This window comes from Chionomys nivalis, chromosome 21, assembly GCF_950005125.1.
Source record: "Chionomys nivalis chromosome 21, mChiNiv1.1, whole genome shotgun sequence".
Taxonomy (NCBI): domain Eukaryota; kingdom Metazoa; phylum Chordata; class Mammalia; order Rodentia; family Cricetidae; genus Chionomys; species Chionomys nivalis.
The window spans coordinates 47,134,572-47,156,106 of NC_080106.1; the positions used below are offsets into that span (position 1 = coordinate 47,134,572).

At 46.4% G+C, this 21,535-nt stretch overlaps 1 protein-coding gene across 4 annotated transcripts in view; it reads left to right on the top strand.

Annotated features, from left to right (window-relative positions):
* The window catches only part of Znf827 (zinc finger protein 827), a 179,849-nt gene that overhangs the window by 47,347 nt on the left and 110,967 nt on the right, over nt 1–21,535 (top strand). For all 4 annotated transcript variants that reach the window (XM_057753775.1, XM_057753776.1, XM_057753777.1 and 1 more), the window contains exons 4-5: nt 873–1,353; nt 16,226–16,459. In XM_057753775.1, coding sequence (XP_057609758.1) covers nt 873–1,353; nt 16,226–16,459 — 715 coding nt within the window. The remainder of the gene's footprint in view (nt 1–872; nt 1,354–16,225; nt 16,460–21,535) is intronic.

Here is a 21,535-nt window from a genome sequence, read left to right on the forward strand (position 1 = left end):
GTTCTTGTCTGGACTCCCCCAAATCGTTTGGCATAGATCTCCAGCACTGGCAGCTCCTCCTCGAGGGAGGGCTGGTCCTGAAATAGCAGGTTGTAGCAGGTCAATGCTGAAGCACGTTGTCCAGATGAATGGGGAAGTCACAAGTTTATGAACACCTGCCAGCTTGAAGCCTGGCTTGGGCCAATGCAATGATTTCCTCACTTTTTCAGACACTAAATTTGGTAGTGACAGGAAGACAGAAAAGTTTCTCTCTGTTTTTACAGGTCCTGGGTGTAGGCAGGTTTGGAGCTGCGTGCGCAAGGCTGTCCCGGCTCTGCACTGCAGACAGACATCCTCCAGACCCTGTGGCGACATTTGAGCTGGGCATCCCCCTACCCAGAGGGGGTTTCTCCTGTTTTCCTTTCTTCATATGGAACTGGGTTCTAGATACTTCTTGGGGCTGGGGGAGTTCCATGTCCCCTTCTGTGAAGCCAAAATATCCTGGAGACATATTTTTTTTCTCCATTGTGTTGGCAAAGCAGCAGTCTCTGAATTGGTGTCCCAAGAATTTCGCGAAAGGTGATGTCTTTTTGATCCCTGACTTCTGATTACGTCAGTTCACAAGGTATATCAAGTGCGATCATGTGACTAGCTTATTAGAAAGCTTCTACCCAAGCCTGCATCGAGACTGTCAGGATGGAGTCCTAACCTCCACAGGCCCACTGTGTGTTTCAGGAGTGACTTTATCCAGTGCACTGACATGAACAGCCTCTCTGGTGCATCTCTTCCCTGGCCTGTCTGGGGTGCAGGACTCACTGGTGAACGCATGGCCACAGACAGGCATTTTCCGTAAGCTCATGGCGACCAGTTCAACTCTCCTTCTTCTCCGGCAGGTTCATCAGCACCAGGATCGGGGAGAGACCTTTCAGTGCCAGCTGTGCCCTTTCACCTCCTCACGCCACTTCAGCCTGAAACTGCACATGCGTTGCCATCAGCACTTCCTGAGGACAGAGGCCAAGGTGAAGGAGGAGATCCCAGACCCAGATGTCAAGGGATCTCCCCACCTCAGTGACAGTGGCTGCCTGGGGCAGCAGAGGGAAGGAGGAGGGACAGAGCTAGTGGGGACCGTGATGACGTCTAATACTCCAGAGAGGACTGGCCAGGGTGGGGCTGGCATGGCACCTTTGCTGGTGAAGGAGGAACCCAAGGAAGATAACAGCCTGCCCGCCTCCTTTACTCTGAATGCTGCCGACAGGCCCGCCAACCACACAAAGCTGAAAGACCCCTCCGAGTTTGTGTCCAACAGTGCAGCAGCATTGTTCAGCCAGGACATCTCGGTTAAGATGGCCTCCGATTTTCTCATGAAGCTGTCAGGTACTTGCCCTAGGGTTCTCTCCTTGCTCCTCTGTACTATAAGACTATAGGGCTAGACAATTTCAAGCTTCCTCGAGCTCCAATACTTCATGCGCTGATATATTTTCTTTTTCCTTTCCTCTTTCCCTTTATCCCACCCCTTCCTTTTTTATATATTTTGTTTTGGTGATTCAGGCTTACTTCTGCTAGGGTCTGGAAACAATAGGGATTGCCCCTACCCCTGCCGGGATTTGGGCTCTTCCTTGGGGGCACTTGGTGGGGGGTAATCTATGTGTGTGTCTTCTGCTTCCTGCAACCTTGGGTCTTTAGTTGGCTTGCCTGCTTTGCGTCGCTGTCTCTGAAGTGTGGGTCTCCCTTTTTGATGCTCAGGGTCTGTACTGTTGTAATCGCAAAGCTTTTTGAAGAACATATACAAAAGTTTACCATGAGGAATTACAGACTTTTCTTAGACAAAGGTTAAAGGTTACCATGAGTTTCTCGGCATCTTTGTATTAGGGTAAAACATCCCTAGGATATCCTGGTTTACACATGTTTGTGCTGTGCGTTTTCGTGGCATTAACATTTACCTTGTCGTGTAATCTCTGGAAATATGTCACACTCCCAAACTGTATCATTAAAGGACAGAGTTCCTGCCAACCCTGCCCAGCCTCCACTAACCACCATTTTACCTTCTCCCTTTATGAACTTGACCGGTGTAAGCTCCCCAGGAAAGTGGAATTTAAGAAAAAATTTCAAACATCCTTCCCAGCTGCTCTCATGCCCTTTGAACAGAGGCTGAAGTATAGGTTATAAAAATAAGTCTTGCTAATATACATTGTTTTTCGTCGCTAGCACATTGTGTATGTTTTCTCCTCAGCGACTTTGATGAGCTGGTGATGCTGCGCTGGGGTGGAGCGTAGCTGGATGTTTGTCTTACCCTCCTGGAGCAACAGCACACGTAGGCCTATGCTGGTTTTGAAAATGCGATTTTAAATTTTAAAGGCATTGCAGAGGGTGGAGAAAGGTCGGTTGAGAATGGGTTCTGTCTGTCAGTGAAGGTGGCAGGCCCCAGGATGATTTCCAAATGCCATTTCGGCTCTCTGGAGATTGACAATACCCTTTAAATGGAGAATAATTGGTCACCGCCTCCCTTTAAATGGACCATGCGTCGTATTTCACTAAATGTCATTGCCAGGTGAATGAGAGGCACAGCTTCACTCTGAAGTCCCTTTGCTCCGTGACACTTCAGTCAGGTCTTTTGGAATGTACTTCCTCACCCTGATCTTTGCCCCTCAGCCATGGGAGACATGAGTAGGGGCGACAGAAGAGGGAAGCGATGAAAAATGAGGCATCCAGGAAATGATCCAAGATGGAAGGGAGCAGGGGAGGCTGAAGGATGCACTGTGAGACTGGACCAGTCTCAGACGTCTGTTTCATCGGCCCAAGTTCCCGGTCCTCGCCTTTTTCATCTCCGCCTCAGGAAAAGCAAGATGCTACACAGTCATATTTTTGTATTTAAATTTTCACCAAACTATGAGGGAAATGGCATTTTCCTTGGTCCTTCCAGATCCTTTAGCATGCCACCTGTAGGGACCCAGGCATGGTGGTGATTGCCTACAATCCCAAGACTTGGAAGAAGGCCAGACTAGGTTTTATTAAACCCTGTCTCCCCAAACTGTAACAACAATGAACAAAGCAGTATGTTACCCATGGGTTGCCGCTTTTCTGGGCTCTTACGGTGCAATCCCAGGAGAAGGAAGCCACATACATTTAGCATAGTTTAGCATGGTAGATGTTTCCTTACTTAACAGACAAGAACAAACTGAGCGGGGGGTGCATAGCATGTAGTAAAGTAGGGTCCCTTTTGTCGGGACCCAGATCCTTTCCAGGCTGCCTGGCAGGCTTGATCTTGGGCTGGGACACTGATGTCTGATACAGGGCTCCCGCGGGGTTCCTGTGAGCGGTAGCCCTTCCCATCCCACCAGACACCGGGCTGTGATTATTAGCTCCGGCGCCTCTCCGTGAGCATGAGAAAAGGCTTCAGCTGCTTACAGCCAGAGCTTGGAACAGCAGAGGCAGAGGGAGAAACAGTTTGTAGGCTGGGGTGAAGCATCGTGTGCCAAAGCTGCGTGCGTGTATATATAGTGGTCTGTTGTTTTCAGTTGCTGATGGGGGGTTGCTTACAGTTTGGCCATGGGAGAATTTCCCGACTGATCAATTGGCATAAGAAAACAGATAGCAAAGGCACACTGTTTATGCAAAAGGCCCATGCAGCTATTTTATGGTGGCTTACTAGAGGTCCTGAAACCTGACTTGTATGCACTGTTACCTAGCAACCTGTTATAAAGTCACCAGGGAGCGAGATGCATCGGTAATTTTTTTTGTGTGCATATTTGGATGTAAATGTAAACTTGGTGACTGTGGCAGTGCTGCCCACGGGAGGAGAAGTTATGTTAAAAGGAAAGGAATGTGTTTTTCTGCAGATTCCCCCCACACTGGCTGTGTGGTTGGTCTGGCCTGCTGCTGACTGCTGGGCTTGCTGTGTGCTCTACCTGGCTTTCTTAGTGGCTGCCATTCAGGGACACAATCCCAGGGAGCTGTGGCTGAGTTTCTAGCTCTCCTTGCCCTCAAACAGTGTGGCCTAGTGGTCAGCCCCAGGCCCCATCCGTTGCTCTCATAATGGCGCCATTGTTCCTGCATGGTTTCCCCCTGGGGCTCTGTCCTTGCACCTGCTGGTACGATCGGGTGCAGCTGTTCCTGGGCACCCATTCTGGGAGTCTCTGTGTCCGTTCATGGTCTACAAAAACGGAGCACAGTTCAAGCGTGCAGACACTTACTTGTTTCCAAAGGAGAGAAAGAAAACCCCTGATGCTTTTTGCTCCTTTGGTTAAAATCAAGCATAAAACTCACCGAATGGAGCCCCCTAAGGTTCACAATCACTGGGTAGGATGCATTGCAGTTTTAAATACATGCTAACCCAGTGGTTCTCAATCTGTGGGTCATGACCCCTCCAAGGGTCATATAACAGATATCCTGTATATCTGATATTTATGTTATGATTCATAACAGTAACAAAATTTCAGTTATGAAGTAGCAACGAAACAATTATATGGTTGGGGGTCACCATAACATGAGGACTTGACTTAAAGGGTCACAGCGTTAGGAGGATTGAGGACCATGGGCAACTAACTCTCCCTCAATTTGGAGGTTTGCTGCTTTTAGGCTTGTGAAATAAAACCCCTTCTCTGGACCTGCAGCTGTTTTCCCCCGGTGAAGCCTGACAACATCCCTCAGTCCTTGAGGACAGTGTTCCCTAGATCCATGCTCACCGTCAAGGTTGATTCAGCCCAAATGCTGGCTTTCTGCATTGTTGGGGAAAAAAATAATTTTGTAGACTTTTGTCGGGGTTTGGGCCTGGGAGGCAGGCCTTCAGGGCGGTAGGTGGTTCTGCTGTTTACACAGCTCTTTCCTGGAAGCCAGAAGACGTATGCAAATTATTGGATAACAGGGTGACCTACCCCTGGTCACATGACTGGGAGGGTTCCTCGGAGAGGTGCTTACCCAGGAAGCTACCGCTCCTGTTGACCCCGGGCCTGTCTCCTGTGGCCAGCAGCTGTTCCTAAGCTCCATGGCTAGCGAACCCTACCTAGGGAGTTTCTGTAAAATACCAGAGCCCAAAAATGATGTTTTAATTAATTGGTCTGGGGTAGGCCCAGACGCTGGTATTTTCCTTGCGTTCCTCTGGGATTCTAACAGGCAACCGGGACAAAGGTCAGCTGATAGGTGACAGGCAGTGGGCACCGTGGGCTGGAGACCCGGCACAGTCCAGAGATAGCTTTCCTTGCATGCACGAAGTCCCAGGTTGGATCTCCAGCACCACATAAACTGGAGATAGTGTTGCAGGCCTGCCATATTCTAACACTAGGGAAGTGGAGGCCAGAGGCTCAGTTTATTCCACACCTGTATAGAGAATTAGAAGCCAACCTGGACTACAGGAGGAGTATTTCAAACGAGCCAAACAATCCCCAAACAAGCAAATAAGCAACCCTAACTTCGTACTTGGTACAATGTTTTTCAGTATAGATCAGAATCCCTGAGTATAGCTCAGCTTTCATTTTATCTGAGCCCATGAAAAGACATGCTGCTGTAAATTGAGTCCGAGACGCTACCTCATTATAGACCAAGGTTGATATGAAGGGGAAGCCTGCGTGAGTTGTGTTCATGAACCCTATGGTTTTCTTTCAGAGGGCTCATGGCAAGAGACGTTGTCCAGTCTGAGAATCCCCAGAGTAGACTGGGAGCTTCCAAATTCTGGGGATTTCAGTCAAGTGTTTATCCGAGCAAGCCTGAGGACATGGGTTTAATTCCCCAACACCCATGTAAGAGGCTGTAATCCCCCTGAGAAGGAGAGAGACAGGTGGGTTGCTGAGGTTCACTGGCCAGCCTGTCTTAAGAGTCAAATCCTAAGTACAATGAGAGCCCTTGTCCTCAGACAACAAGGTGGATGACTTCTAAAGGTTAACCTCTGACCTGTGCATGTACCTCTGCACCCCACACTAACACATCTGTGCGCATCCTCATCAGAGGACCAAATTACAAGCTCCTGCAATAGCCTGACACCATCTTTTTTTCTTCAAGATGCCATTTTTCAAGATAGAAATTTAATTCTAACTCCCCAGATTATAACCAAGCAGCTAGTTGACAGAAACTTGGCACCTCACTTGTTGGCAAGGGATATCTTTTTGTCCCTGGCTTTCCAAAATAAAAGATATAAGTCATTTCAACTATTTTTAATCTAGAAACTGACAAAAAAAAGTTTTGTACTGTCTCCCGCATCCTATTAGCTCTATAAACTCGATACCAGAATACTTTTAGGTCGGAAAGATGGACCTTCTGAAACATGGACTCACGCTCAGCCTCACAGAGGCAGCTGTGAACAGGCGCTTGCTCAAGTGTTTCTGGCTTAGGGGCCTCGGCCATAAAACAGTGTGAGTTTTCAAGTAGATATGACAGATGCCCACAGACGTGCCTATGCCATGCCTTGTTGTTTCCCAGAGGCCTTTGTTCTGAAACCTCCATCTATTGCCTACTATTTTGATGCATTTGAGAGTAACAATCGGGCTTATATATAAATGTTAGCACTCCTGCTGGTGATAGCCAGCCAACCACGCCATCCCCATTGCCTGGCGGCTCTGATGGCCTTCTCAGCCGCATCTTAACAAGTGGGCCTTCTTCCATGTAAATGCCAGTCTTGTGCCATTCACACCCTGAGACATTGGTGCTGGTAGCCAGGGACTCACACATCACCATGGGGGCATGGTTCCCTGACTGGGCTGTTTGATAGTCGCTTTTCAAATTTGGTTTAGCCATTCTGTTCAGTCCTGCCTAGGCACTCTCAGGCCACGTGACTAAATTCCTCGTGTGAGCAGCTGCAGGAGGGTACTGTATGAGTAGACAGCCTGAATGCCCTTTTGAAACTCTGGACTTTATTGAACTTGGTGATTCCTCTGAGGGGTGGGTGGGGGAAGCCCAGAGAGAGAGAGAGAGAGAGAGGCAGGCTATGTCTTCCTTTTAATGACTTGCTAGTGCAGGGGACAGACAGACTTATACGCAAGCAGAGCCTGGAGCTGAAGTTTGTGTGGATGGAGACGGGGAGGCTTTTACTCGCTGCTGCTCTATCTGTGTCTGTGGTGCTGACTTTGCTGTGTTGAGCTTCTTGGAGTCTCATAGCTGCGTGATTATTGTTATCGCTCCATTTTACAGATAAGAAACTGAGAAAGGCTTAAAGATCTTGTTTATATTTACACAGCTAATAACTACACAGACGGGGGTTGAAATCCAGGCTGTGTGCTTCCAGTGTTCCTGGGCCAAACGTGTCCATGCCCCGGACTGCAAAGTAAAGACGTCACCATCCAGGAAGTTGACTGTGTTCTCTGACCTGGCAACCTCTCCAACACAGTGCCTTCCTGTGACTCCCTGTATGGCAGGCACCTTTGGAAACTGCATTAATTTTGTGTGTGGTACTGGGCATGGAACCAAGGACCTTATGCATGCTAGGCAGCCTCCCTAGCACCAAGCCACGCTCCAGCCATGGAAGTTGCATTACTATTTTAGGCTTCTACAGATAGAGTGGTAACAAGCTGGCTTACATTCCAGACCTTCCCTTGTCAGTCCCCAAACACGTTACATCATAACAGCGGAAAGGTGAGGACTGGCGTTCAGACATTTCTTCCCTCACTGTGCTGCGTATGGACAGCTAGTTCTATGGTAGTCACCAGAATACTTTTTAAAAATGTATTACATTTTCTTTATTTGTTTTGAATGTGTGGAGTGGGAGACACAGCACGAATGTGGAGGACAACGCACGGGAGCCAGTTGTTTCTTCCCCTCTGCCGTGGGGGCTCCCGGGATTGAGCTCAGGTTGTCAGGCTCGTTGGCAAGTCTTTACCCCAGAATAATGTTTTACCTTGGCAGACCTTTGGGAAAATTTATCATAGACGATTGTATCCTTAACTCGAAATCCCAGCCATTCCTTTCCTTCTGCCTCGTTGTTACCGTTGTCACTTCTACTGCGGGTGTAAGAGCATCACTAACCAGACGTGTCTTCTGGGAACCAGGCACTGTGCCAACAGCCTCTTGCAGCTTCTCGTTTAACCCCCTGCAGCACCAGAGGGTCAACACTAAACCTGTTCTAGAGACGAGAAAGCTGAGACTGGAAGGGTTTGGCTGTAAGAAACCCGAGCACAGATTCAGCCCTGGCTGACTACAAAGGCTTGGCTTGTGACCACTTAATTAGCTATTACCTAATTTTTATTTCTCGGTTAAGCGAACTGTCTTTTGACCTCCGTCTGCTCCACTGTTTGTTTTCCTTGGCTTCAAATCATGGCATCTTTTCTAATGCATGTGCTTTTAGTCACTAATCCAGTTACTCTCTCCCCCATGCCTTCAAAATACATCTATATAGACCCTTCTTTCTGGGTAGCCTCCATAGCATCCCTGGATATCTCGCCCCTCCAGCTTCCATCCCCCTGCCCCACCCCAAGCCCTTCAAAAAGTATTGATGATTCTTCTGTTCCAGTACTGCTCCACAAGTGAGGCCTGGTTATCTAACTTTTCCTGTCTTTCTTCCTTCCTTCCTTCCTTCCTTCCTTCCTTCCTTCCTTCCTTCCTTCCTTCCTTCCTTCCCTCTCTCTCTCCCTCCCTCCCTCTCTTCCTTCCTTTCTTCCTCTCTCTCTTCCTTCCTTCTTCTCTCCCTCCCTCCCTCCCTCCCCCCCTCTTTCTTTCTTTCTTTCTTTCTTTCTTTCTTTCTTTCTTTCTTTCTTTCTTTCTCTCTCTCTCTCTCTCTCTCTTTTTGAGGTACCGTCTCACATATCCAAGGATGCTACTGAACTCCTGATCTTCTTGCCTCATCTTTCGAGTATTGAGATCACAGGCATGAGCCACTGTGCCCAGTTTATGTGGTCGGAGGCATCCAAGCTAGGGCTTTGTGTTTGCTAGCCTAGCACTCTACCGACAGCCAGGTCACACCCTCTGGCTAGTTCTCTTTCTGTTGAGTAACTAGCTCTCCACACTAAGGAAAAACGAGGGCTCCTGCACACACCCTTTTCATTTCCAGCCTTCTTCTCACCTTTTGTTCTGGGATCTGGCCACCCAGAACATGTATACGTGAAGCACAAAGTTCCAAAGATCCTCTTCTTCCTCTCAGGAGGAGCTAGGCTTTCAGGGTAGGAGTGACTGACCATTTCACAGTCCATCACCAACTCCAGTGCTTTAGACTCTCTTGGTGATCCACAGTGACCGAGATCATTTCCAAATGGATGCAGGAACCAGCATATCTCTGTGTTAATTTAATTTAAGGTGTCAGGTGTAGCGGTCAGGAGGTGATGTCTCTGGGGTGGGCCATCAGTCTAAAAGGCAGGATGTGGTCCAACCAGTGGAGTCCTTTCTCCTAGTCTCTATGCAGATGACTCCAGTGCCGTTAGGCATTTCATTTCTGAATGTGTTAATAGCTTGAGTTTTGAAAACAGCTTTCTTTCACATTTCCTCAAGGCTTGAGTGATTTTCCAGGACCAGTCCTTCCTGCTGTTGACAAGAGAGACATCCTGTCTGCTAAGGCGATTACTGCAGATGGCCACTCTTGCTTATTATATGTGCGGTTTGTTTTGTTTTGTTTTATTGAGGGTCGCATGTAGCCCAGATTGACCTCCAGTTCTCTACATAGCTGAAGACGACCTTGAACTCCAGGTCCTCTGGTCCGTACCTCCTGAGTGCTGGGTGACAGCGAGCACCACCATGCCCAGTCTCACATGCTGGCTTTAAACGTAGTTTAGCCCATGGAGAAGAAAGCTCATTATTCATCCTGTGGCTCTGCTCACTATTGTTACCCTTTACCGTTCTCCGTATTCTATTGGCTCCATGTCCATAATTGTAACTGTCACTGGGGACCTCTGAAGACTTGGTTTGGGTGTGCAGATCCGGAATCCTGGCCAAGGTTTAACCCCTGCAGGGACTGATGAGAAACATGAGACCTTAAAACTTTCGCTAAACACTAGTTGTAAAATGATTTAAAACTAAAGGGCAAGGTTTAAAACTTTTAAGTTAACAATTTAAGAATTCCACATGCATATAGTACGCATTTGAAAGAACTCTTCAGCTGATGCTATTTAATTACATCATGATCTTTCTTATGTTTGCAGAAGATGATTTATTTTTGTCATCTAAAGCGTATCAAATCATTGAAAAGTTCCAGGTCTCCAGCCTGTCCATATGTGCCCACGTGCCCCACAGGACAGCTTGATAGATTTGAAGTTGGGGTACAGTCCCCAGAACTAAGCTCCAATTCCAGTTCAGTCATTGACAACTGTGACTTTAAAAAAAACCTGCATCATTATCTGAGCGCATGTTTCCTTATTGCAAAAGAAGGCAATGGAAACTTTGTTGGCTTTCACTTTGTTGCATTTTAAATATTCAATTAATTTACTTTTTTCTAAAAAAAAAAAAAAAAGGTAAATGTAGCCACTATGTAAAACACATAAAAGTGGTATTTTAAAAGGGAGTTATTTTACAAATTTATAGTTAGAACATTTATTTATCTATTTAAAAACCTAAGCAAATGGATTTAAGCATTACTCTGGTGTTAATGGAATATATAGTTTTTATAGCCATATTATCATCTGTTACATTTCTAGGTTTTTTTTTTTTTTTTTTTTTTTTTTTTGCTAACTGAAGCCTTGTTAGGTAGGAAGGCTCATATTTGCAATCCCAGCATTTGGGTGACTAAGGAGGATCCCAGTTCAAGGTCAGCCTGGGCTGTGTCTGGAGGCCTTGTCTCAAAAACAAAACGAAATCAACAAAAACGATACTGCTTCCTGCAGGGACATCATGGGAAGTGGGAAGGAATGTTTAACAACTTCTCCCATTAATGTATGGATGCTTGTAAGAATAACTAGCGACAAAGGTCCTCCTTCAGAGGCTGAGCGGTCGGCATCTGCCCTTGTCCCTTATTTATTAAGTGACACACAAGGAGCATCCCAGGCTGACAGCCACACCAGATCAACCACTTGATAACTAGTGACCCGTTATTTAGGAAAAGTTTTTACTCACCTTGGATCTTAGGTTCTTCATATACAACATGGAGATGGTATTAAGATCCAGGGGAAACTCAGTGTTGCCTGGGCTGTGATCCACAGCTGGCAGTTCAGCCACATTTCTGCATCTCTGCATATCTTCCTTCTTTGCTCTGCCAGCCATAATCAGAAGACACACCTAAGCACATGTTCTGGAACCTATCCTGGTGTTTCATGTAGCACAGGTACGCCCAGGGGACATCTGGGAATTTTAGAGAAATGACTTTGTTTTCATGGCTCGTAGGAGGTATGGGCACCACGACAAGAGAGGCTAGGGATGCTGTGTGTACGGCAGCCCCTCCTCCAGCAAATGATCCAGTCCAGACATGCACGCTGACTGAAGGCACGTGGTGCATACGGACTCCGGTATACAGGGACCGTACAGTTCCACAGCGGCACTCGCATGGAGGCCTAGAGCTTCACAAAGATCAGCAAGTTGCTTCCTTATGAGGTGTTACCAGAAGTCCAACAGTTCCATGGTAGCAGGAGACACTGCATTACCCAAAACTCAACTGACTCATCAACACAAGGCAACCACAAAGTGGTCTCTGGTGACTTGACATTTCAGATGTCATCCTGACAAGGATACCCACTTTAAAATCAAGTGTTGTGGGAATTCAAAGCAACTTTAAAGTATTATACTTGAGACAAACATTAACTGGAACTCTCAAAGTTATCCCAAGGTTCCTTGGACCAGTGCTTGAAAGCCACGTGTGTGAGGTTCTCTTCTCAGGCCTGGCTCTGGCTTAGGATGAGGAGTAAATGTAATCCCCAGTGGCCAGACTTTTCCACAGAGCAGCTTAGCAATCATGAGACTGGCAGACTGGAAACCAGAGCTCCATTGTCGTCTTACATCGGTCCCTTTCCTTCCTCATAGGACCAACAGCACAGGACCAAAGCATGTGTGTTCTAGTCTCTTTCCACTCTCTGTCCACTAAGTCAAATGGTCCTAGGAGCCTATGCTGTCAGAAAATGACACGCACTTTTCCCTTTGCCACTGATGCTCCTTGGCTCAGTCCCATCCATTACTCATTTTTCTAAATCCCACGCTGCACAGCTTAGTCAGTGTCTTTCTCAAAGGAAACTGAGTGTCTTGAGGAAGGAAAGAACTTTGCATCTTCAGCGGATGCTCTGGACCTAGTGCCTCCGTTCTTGAGCTCTGTGGTTGGGGGCAGTCATTTTGCTGTCCTCTAGAGTTTCCTCACCTGAGGACAGATAGTTATGGCGTGTCCTCCTGTGTGCTTGAAGACAACTTAACCCCCGCAATTACTTAAATGTTTTTGTGTGTGTGTGTGTGTGCTCATTATTAAACAAAAGAATGGTCTTTATTTGCACCATATGCACACACATGCATATATGTGTGTACCTGTGTGTACATGTGCATGTGTGCATGTGTGTGTGTGTGGGGGTGTAGGTCAGAGAACAACTAAAACTTGTGAAAGTTGGTTCTCTCTTTCCATCATGTGTGTCCCAAAAAGTGAACTCAAGTTATCAGGCATGGCAGCAATCACTTTTGCTCACTAAACCATCTCACCTGCCCAAGAATGGTCTTTAAATACATTGTACGGAGCATCTCTTTGGAGACCAAGTCTTAGACAGAATCTCCCTGTGGATGCCCTGCTGTACAGATTCGTTTGCACCTCGCCAATGCCCACCACTGAGGATCGAAGTTTTAGAATTATTTTACCATGCCCATTTCTTTCCTGCATTCATGGTTATCTCGAATTTGTTGTACATATGCTTAGAAGCGGATCTGATTCCTTGAAATGACAACTCACTCCATCAAGAGCATTTAGAACCATAATGGCTCAGCTCCTAAAATGTTTGTAGCAAATAGTGAAAAAGAGACAGGCTTCTTGATTAGCGTGGCTTCCTCATGGTTTTAGGTGCAGAGCCTTGGCCAACTGTTCGATACACGAATGTCAGAGCAGGTGCTGTGAAAGCCCATGTGGGCTGAGTTCCACGTGCGCATGGATCTTTCTCTGTGTGTAGGAATGAAGGAGACGTCACAGTAAGTTACAGATCATTGCTTTTCTCCTGGTGAGCCCCTCTCAAAGGAAAACATCTTTAAATTTACCTATGTGGGTCTTTGAAAAGCAGCATCATTTAAAAGATGACAGTTATTCGGCCAAATTAATTATGAAATCCAGGTTTCATGCACTAGTCTCAATGAACTTATTTCTGAGAGTCGATAGAAAGGAGCCCAGCCTGTGCACTTCTATTTCACAGCTTCTCTTAGACCAAGTGCCTGGGAAACAAGACTCGAGCAGACCAGTGTTTTCAACGTGCTTTCCTTTGCATTGTTAGTTACAGTTATACTTCCTCAACGTACATTGCTGTGATGTTTTTGATGCAGCCAGAATGAAAGCCAGGTTGGTAGCGCTGGGCAAGCTGATGTCACTGCAGCACAAAGCTGGTGTGTCGCTCTGCAGGTGTCTTTTCTAAGGCCCATGAAGTCCAGGTTCCACTGGCAAAGCTGAATTCCCTCTTTTTCTTAAGTCTTCTCACTAATCTTCCTAGAAGGTGCTCACAGGTTCCACGAGCATCCGCTCCATGTGGTCACCCTCTCTGAAGTTGGGACTTTCCTCGATATTTTACCTTTCCCTAGTCTCATGTTTGCAAATAAAGGGAACATCATAGGCAATTGCTATTCACTCTGAATGGTTCCTTCTGAAAGGAGAAGAAAGCACACATGTAATCACGTGATAAACACACGCTGATTACTGTGCCGTGGCTGCGTAGGATGCTCTGGGGAAGGATTTAAGACGGTTCTGGGAGGAAAGTGTTGGGGAACGGACAGGCGTAGCATGCCACCAGCAGCGTCTCAGGAAGGCGTCCTGGAATGAGGTAGGGAGCATCCATTTGAGCTTTGCTCTAAAGAATGTCATCGTTCCTTTTGCTTTATTTAGGTTTGGTAGCAGTATCCAGCAAGGGCTAGGTTGTCCATTAGTGAAGCTTCTTCAGAGGTATACCAGCACACCCATGGACTAGGCAGGTAGCAAAGCTTTGAACTTCACCTCAGCCATCCTTGCCCTTGCCGTGATGATACGTCCAGGGGAAGCGCTTCTGACTGCTGCTTGTGGGAATGTCAGAGTTCTCCGTTTCTGCTGACCGTGGTGCTATGAGAAAGCCATCAATGTCACTGCTTTAGAGCAAGCACATTTTATCATTCATAAGTATGGATGGGGCCTCTGCCTGGGCCAGGCTCTGTTCTGTGCTCTTGACACACATCAGCTTTAAAATCAGAGGTCAGTGTCTTCGTGATGCTGACCCTGGAGTCGAGAGAAAAGATTAGTCAGGGCTTCTAGAATACTTAGCTCATCTGCTAAGACGGCCACAACAAGACACTACATTCTGGGTGTCTTAAACAACAGATATTTGTATCTTATATTTCTGGATGCTGGAAGCCCGACATCAAGTTGTCAGAGGGTTTGATGTCTCCTGAGGTCTCTCTGCTCAGTTTGTAGATGGTTTCTTTTCTGTGTCCTTACCTGACCTTCCCCTGTGTAGAGACATTTCTGGTGTTTCTCGTCATAAGACGAGAGAGACAAACTGGTTCTCAGAACCACTGGCTTTGGATGCTGACCTGCCCTGCATGCTTCATTGAACTAACTTCAGTGTCCCCTTAAAGTCCTAATGCAAACACACTCACACTGGGAAGGCAGAACTTCAGCTTTCATAGGGACGGGGTGGGAGGCACAATTCTGTCCCTAACAGTAGGGTATTAAATGGTAAGTGTTCATATTTGGGAGAATAAAAAGATTAGAGGAACTAAGGAAGATTGGGAGTACAGTCGGGCAAGGGTCACTATTAAATGGATGGTTGGTACAGACCTCACTGAGAACAGGGTATTTTAACCAGGGCTTTAGAGCTTGGTTTTGTTAATAAAGCACTCCAGGTAGAGGTGCAGTATGGTGAAGGAAGTCAGAGACATAGGGACCCAGGTTCTAATCCCAGCTCTATGGAGTTGTAATTGTGAGACTCGGAGAAGCTCCTCTAGCTCTCAGGCCCCATTTGCAAGTATATCATGCCCCTCAACCTGATGATCTAAAGCAAGCATTCTTAGAAACGGGAAAAGGCCCTGGACCAGGACTGTATTAGCTGGGAGCCGAGTTTGTTAGGATGGGACAGGCCAGGCTCTCTCTAAGAAGAGCTTCTAAGAACACAGATGAGGATGAAATCAAGACAAATACGTCCTGTGTGGCACAGTGATGATTGGCACTGCACGGGTCTTTGACGGGGTGGGTGGGACAGAGTGATGGGGTGCTGCCTGTTTCCCGAGGCCTTTACTGTGTGGTGTGCACAGGGGGAAGGCCTGTCCCAGAGTGGCCCACCCGTAGAAATCACCCATCCCACGACAGGCGCTTAGCTCTGTCTGACTATGCTTTCCGTGGTTTCAAAAAAAAAAAAAAAATGAGCAAATGGGCACTAGTGAACAAATTTGGGGGTTGGGCCGTAGCCACATGGATTTCGTAGTTCCGAAATGGTGGTAGCGAAGAGGACGCCACTCTTAGGGACGTCTGTGCGGAAGCCCTTACAACTGTCCTTGCAGCTGTTCTATAAATCCAAAACTCTTCCGAAATATCTTTTCTTAAAAAAAAAAATCAAAACAGAACAAAAAAAACTCAAGGCCCATTTTGCATGTGAAGGTGACCTAGGCCCTGCAGGCATTGGCTTCCTCGTGGTGACAGCAGCACAAAGTATTTAGACCCTGTGCGTGGGTCAGTAGTGTCTATTGGTGATAAGGTGAGACTAGTAAATCTCCAGTCCTGCTTTTCTCTTTGGCAGATTCGACATTCTCACCTTTTCCACCCACCCCAGGGGATCAGTTTTAGATACTGCTGCTGACTCCTGATTTTACTTCAATATTTGACAGCAGAATAATTTCACGAGCCATTGTTTAATGATAAAATTAGCTGGAGAATGTTCTAAGAGGCCGGGGAGGCAACAGCATATGCAGGGAAGATGTTTACAGAAACCAAGGAGAAAATGCTCAAATGCTTTGTGAAGACAGCACTTTTGAAAACACCCCGGGTTTCATATATGCTGAAGCGTACACCCAGCTGAGACCAAGGCTCATGGGGCACACTCTATAAAGGTGATGTGCCCAGGACCTCGCCTTTTGGTCATTTTGTGGCCCCTCCAGCTGTTAAGCACAAGGTGAAGTGTGGGTAACTTAGAGGGGAAGTGAGGAGATACATACATGCATACATACATATATATCCCTTTCCCTTTCTCTCTTCTTTCTTCTTCTTATTTTTTGACAGCTGCAAACCAGAAGGAGCCTATGAATCTTAACTTTAAAGTGAAGGAGGAACCCAAGGAAGAGGAGGCCCTAAGCACGCCCTTGCCCCGGTCCAGCTACGTGTTCAGCCCGGAACCGGAAGTGGCCACCCCTAACCTCTCCGAGGACCCACTGACTCCCCAGGAAAGCAAGGGGAGCGTGCCAAGGCGTGACCTGTCTGCCAAAGCTGCCTCAGAACTTCTCATGAAGCTCTCAGGTACCCAGTAGATTCTAAAATATTTCCATTCTGGTCACTTCACGTGCAAGCCAACCGAACCGTTTCCTGCACGGCTTATAATTAACCCGATGGCAATGATAGCGTGGAAACAGCGAATTTAAGGAATGATCAGTTTGCTTGGCTTCAGTTCCTGTGTTACACTGCATGAGTTTGTTAATTTCTATCTCTCTGTGCTGCACCTTTCTAGACATTGGCTTCAGTTCCTGTGTTAGACATGTTGAGTTTGTCCGTTTCTCTCCGTGCTCCATCTATTTATCTAGATACGGCTTTCTCTTTCTGGATATCACTAGAAATGAACATCACCGGAATTGGAGATGATATTGGCCACAACTTTAAATGGATTCTAACAACATTTGCAAGGTTTCTTCTACTTGATCAAAATACCTTTTCTTAAGAGAAGACCCTGTGTCTTTTATAGATTTATACTACATTTTTTTAAGGACCATTAAAATATTTCCCTTGGCTTGGTGAGCAGTTGAGGTGGCACTCAAAGTACTGATCAAGAGAGTAGCAACAGGCAGTTTTAAGGATAGAGAACTCTTTGGGGGAAGGGTAGATTAATTAACCTGTTCTTAACAATGAATGGACGACTCCACTAATATCTAAATGTAGTCTTGACTCGTTGGATATAAGAGAAAACGGGCTATAAATTGAAGCTAGTGAATTTTGGATTTGGGGTAGCAGTATCTACCTCATTCTCTGCAACAAGTAGACAATTTAGTGTCTTTTTGGTAGCAGGGTATGACTTTCAGAACATGGAAGAAAAAGCTGTATTGGTAATCCTACCTGTCAAGTGGTAGCTGTTCTCAGTTTGCTGCCTCCTGAGGGTAATTTTTAGGAACTGTGTTTGAAATGCTAATATGAACCAAAAGCTGTTTTTCGTGGGGAACTGGCTGTGCTTGGAGGATGAAAGCAAGAGCTGCCTTCATGGTTCTCCTTTGTGAGCTGTAATTTCATTGGCAATTCTGACAGTGTTTCTGGGTTCACTAGAAGGCTGGAAAGTAAGAAATTAATAGTGACTTACTTAGAGTCAGCATGAACAGCTGAAATTCCTGCATCTGCCAGTTGGTGGGGTTAAGAATTCTTGTCTTTGATATTAATTCAAACACCCTGGACTGTGAGGGGAACATGACTTCCTGGTGACAGAGCATGATGCAGTCACTGTGGTCTTATGGAACTCCCGTTCCCCAGGCTTCACACGTGATACTTACACTGACGGAGCTCTGGAAAGATGGAAGCTGGGAAGGCAAAGCGGCCATGTTAGAGCCCGTATCAGCTAGTGTATGTGTGTCCCTTCTGTGCCAAATATCTCAGTTATCTCAGCAATGCGATCAGCCCTCTGCTGTTGTTACCTTCCATCAGTCCGCAGAGGTCACCCACCTCTGTTGTTCTCCCAGAGGTAGCTCTCTCTCCGCACTCATGCCTGTGCCCTCCTCGATGGTAGATTCTACCAGCTAATAGTGCCATTTCAGAATATTCTATGTAGCTGACATGGGGAGCCGAGAAGATGATGAAAGTGCTGAATGAGACTTCAGGGCAGATGTTCCTAAGGAAAATATTTTGTCTTAATCCTTTGTTTGTTTGTTTGTTTGTTTTTGAGGTGGACTTTCTCTGTAGTTTTGGAACCTGTCCTAGAACTCTCTCTGTAGACCAGGCTGGCCTCGAACTCACAGAGATCTACCTGTCTCTGCCTCCGGAGTGTTGAGATTAAAGGTGTGCACCAACACTACCCAGCAGCATCTTAATCCTTTTAGATGATGTCATTTGAGAGACTGAAGTAGGAAACTCTTTTCTGGACAATAATGAGACCCCTACACACACACACCCAAAGAGAAATGCTGCCATGAACATCTAATGGGATTTGTGGGCAATGAAGGCTCTAAGTGTATTCATTGATTTTCATTGAGTGTGTGTGTGTGTGTGTGTGTGTGTGTGTGTGTGTGTGTGGCGGGGTTTAACAGAAGCTGAATGAATGGTCCTGATCCTGAAGGGCAACCATCCTTCATAACAAAGAAACAAACTCTCATGAAGACTGATAACTGTTTGCTTTCCGGAAAAGAAAATCATGCGCAGACAAGACTTGGGTCAAGGATACATGCGTTCACATCCCTGTATTTCTGTGCTCTCATCACTACTGTTTGAGGCTGAATTCTTTGAGGGTATTAATAGTATTTTTCTTAATTTCATGAGCAGGTTAGGTGGCCATTAAAATAATTACCAACAGAATTAACAGTAAGAGACTTTTAAGGATAAAGAGTTTCCTATTATTCCTAGTGAATATTGCAGGAAGTTACATGCCCTTAAGATGGCTGTAGTTCTTTACTGTCGTCTAAATATAGCCTCTATGTGTGTGGTGCAAGAGCAATCAGCATGGGAATCTGTCCAGGGAGTCACAGCATCGTGGTGCTCTAGTGTGCCATGGCCAGGTCAATCTTATTTCCTTAAGTCCTAAGTTAGGTGAGTGGGCTAAAAACAATGTCTTTTCATCCCAAAGCCACGAGGTAAGAGGTTCCTTTCTTAGGAGTCAAGTGGATGCTCGGCTCTGTGGAGAGAACCATGCCTGTGATTCCAGGATGCGGAGACTGAGATAGGACTGAGAGTTTGAGGACAGCCTGGACTATGCAGTGAGGCCCTGCCACTAAACAAAACAAAAAAGTCAACATCAGTGTTTCTCTTCACGAATAGATTAAGGCTCTTGCAAAAGGAGGGTATACAAGGAAGATGTCTTAAGCCCTCCATGTTCAAGATACTATTTCAACAGTTTCAACAGCCGTGCTCTGAAAGACACCCAAGTAAGGGACCATCAGCTCCTTCTGATTCCCTTGTAGACAGAGTAAGCATCCCCTTCCCAAAGCCAGTGCAGAGCCAGGGCGGCCGCTGCCTCCAGAGTCTTGTTCTAGGCATTCTGTGGACAGCTGTCCTCATGTCTTCCCAGCCTGCACAATCTCATTCACAGTCTCTTTCATTTTCTGCAAAAGCCTTTGGTCAGAAAGAACCTGTGTGAAACAGCTCTAGGGGTCCCTTCTCAGTCAGTGGGGTGTGTATTCAGGGATGCTAGTGGACATCTGAACACTCTAAAGCCCCCCATACAGTCTAGCGATAACAATTTATGGTTAGGCACAGTAAGTTATTAGCAAATACAGCAATATCTTTTGTTTGCTTTTTGAGACCAGGTCTCACTATGTAGCCCAGGCTGGCCTGGAACTCACAGAGGTCCGCCTGCCTCTGCCTCCCCGGTGCTGAGATTAAAGGCCACCATTGCCCTGACTGGCTACAACAGTGTATTGAAGTACAAGTTGTCCAAACCTATAAATAGTTTGGAATTATCATTTATTTATTTGGAAACACAGTTGACTGAAGTAACCAACAACTTGGAGGATGAAACCTCAGATAAGGCAGGGAGATGACAGTATTCTAGCAACAGTAGTGTGTGGAAGATGCTTTTCTTTGTTTCTGTTTGAGCCAAAGAACAGCCAAGGAAAAGGGTTTTTCTTCTCTTGTTTCTTACTGATTTTCCTAATAGGTTTTCAGTGAATTAGCAAGAAGAAACTAGTCAATGATTTGGGCTCTCTCCTGCTTTCATGTTTAAGTAGCTCGTGTTCCTTCCATAAGGATGAATGATCCACACATGGCCCAGACACACATCACATGTAGAAAGGGTGCTTTCCAAGTGGACACTTATGTTCTCTGGGGAAGCACACATGAGTTAGAACCAGGCAAAACTCCCATGGCCTGTGTGCTGGGAGACGCTCCTTCTTGCTGTGGTCCAGATTCCCTTCCCAGCTGTTGACTGTGAAGTTGAGTGCGTGGTGGTGAGCTGACACTGTAAAGAAAACAGCCCACTGAGGAAATGACTGGATGTCTGTGGCTACCTGCTGTTATGTGACACACAGCAGCCCAGACCATCAAACTCCCCTGCTAAGCCTGTGCTTGCCAAAGAAAACTCCCCAAAGCCTTCATCTGGGGAAGTCAGCACCTCAAAGTTCAGCGCTGAGGATATGTGATGTTAGACATGTTGGGAGCACGAGTCAAGCTACCTTTGATTGACTTGGTAATGTCTGGTGACCTGGTAAACCTAGGTCATGAATGTGGTCACAGAAGTGACATAATGCTGGAAGTGATGGGATGTTTATGTGGTGCTGTGCTTTGAAAGAAGAGGGTAGGTGCCAGAGATAAGCAGAGCTGCCTCTCTTTATGGAATTGCACGTCGAATGGGAATGCATGTGCAGAATGTGCCATGCACAGCTGGACAAACCTAAAGGAGCAGTTAAGAAAGACATTTAAGATGGGCGTTGGTGGTGCACATCTTTAATTCCAGCACCCAGGAGTCAGAGGCAGGTGGATCTCTGTGAGTTCAAGGTCAGCCTGCTTTGTAGAGCAGTTTTGAGGACAGGCAGGGCCACACAGAGAAACCTGTCTTGAGGGAAAACAAAAACAACAGCAACAACAAAACAAACAAACAAGAATGACATTTAAAATTGAGAATTCTGGGGCTGGAGAGATGGCTCATTAGTTAAGAACATGTACTAAGAACAAGAGTTTGCCCCCGTCACTTTGTTGGGCAGCTCACAATCACCTGTAGCTCTAGACCCAGGGGAACCTGGCATCCCTGGCCTCCACTTACCTCCATCTACCAATTCTCTATACACACAGTTAAACGTATGTCTTCAAAAAGAAAGAAAGAATTCCAGGCTGTGGAAATGGTTTATTGGGTAAAGTCCTTGCTATGCAAGCTTGAGGACCTGAATTCAGGTCCCCTGGTCCTATGTAAAAACCAGGCATTGCAAGACCTCTCTAATCCCAGCACTGGGAGGCAGAGACAGGAGCATCCCTGGGGCCGGTCGGTCTAGCCAATCATTGAGCTTCAGGTTTGGTGAGTGCTCTGTCCCCTAAACTGGGGTAGAAGGCATCAGATGACAGTCTGCCTTGCACACTTGCTTGTGTAGACATGTTTTTATTGGCATGTGTGTGTGTGTGTGTGTGTGTGTGTGTGTATGTCTTTGGAAGCCTTGGTCTGTTTTCTTTATAAGCCATGCAGTCTCTGATTTTCTTTAT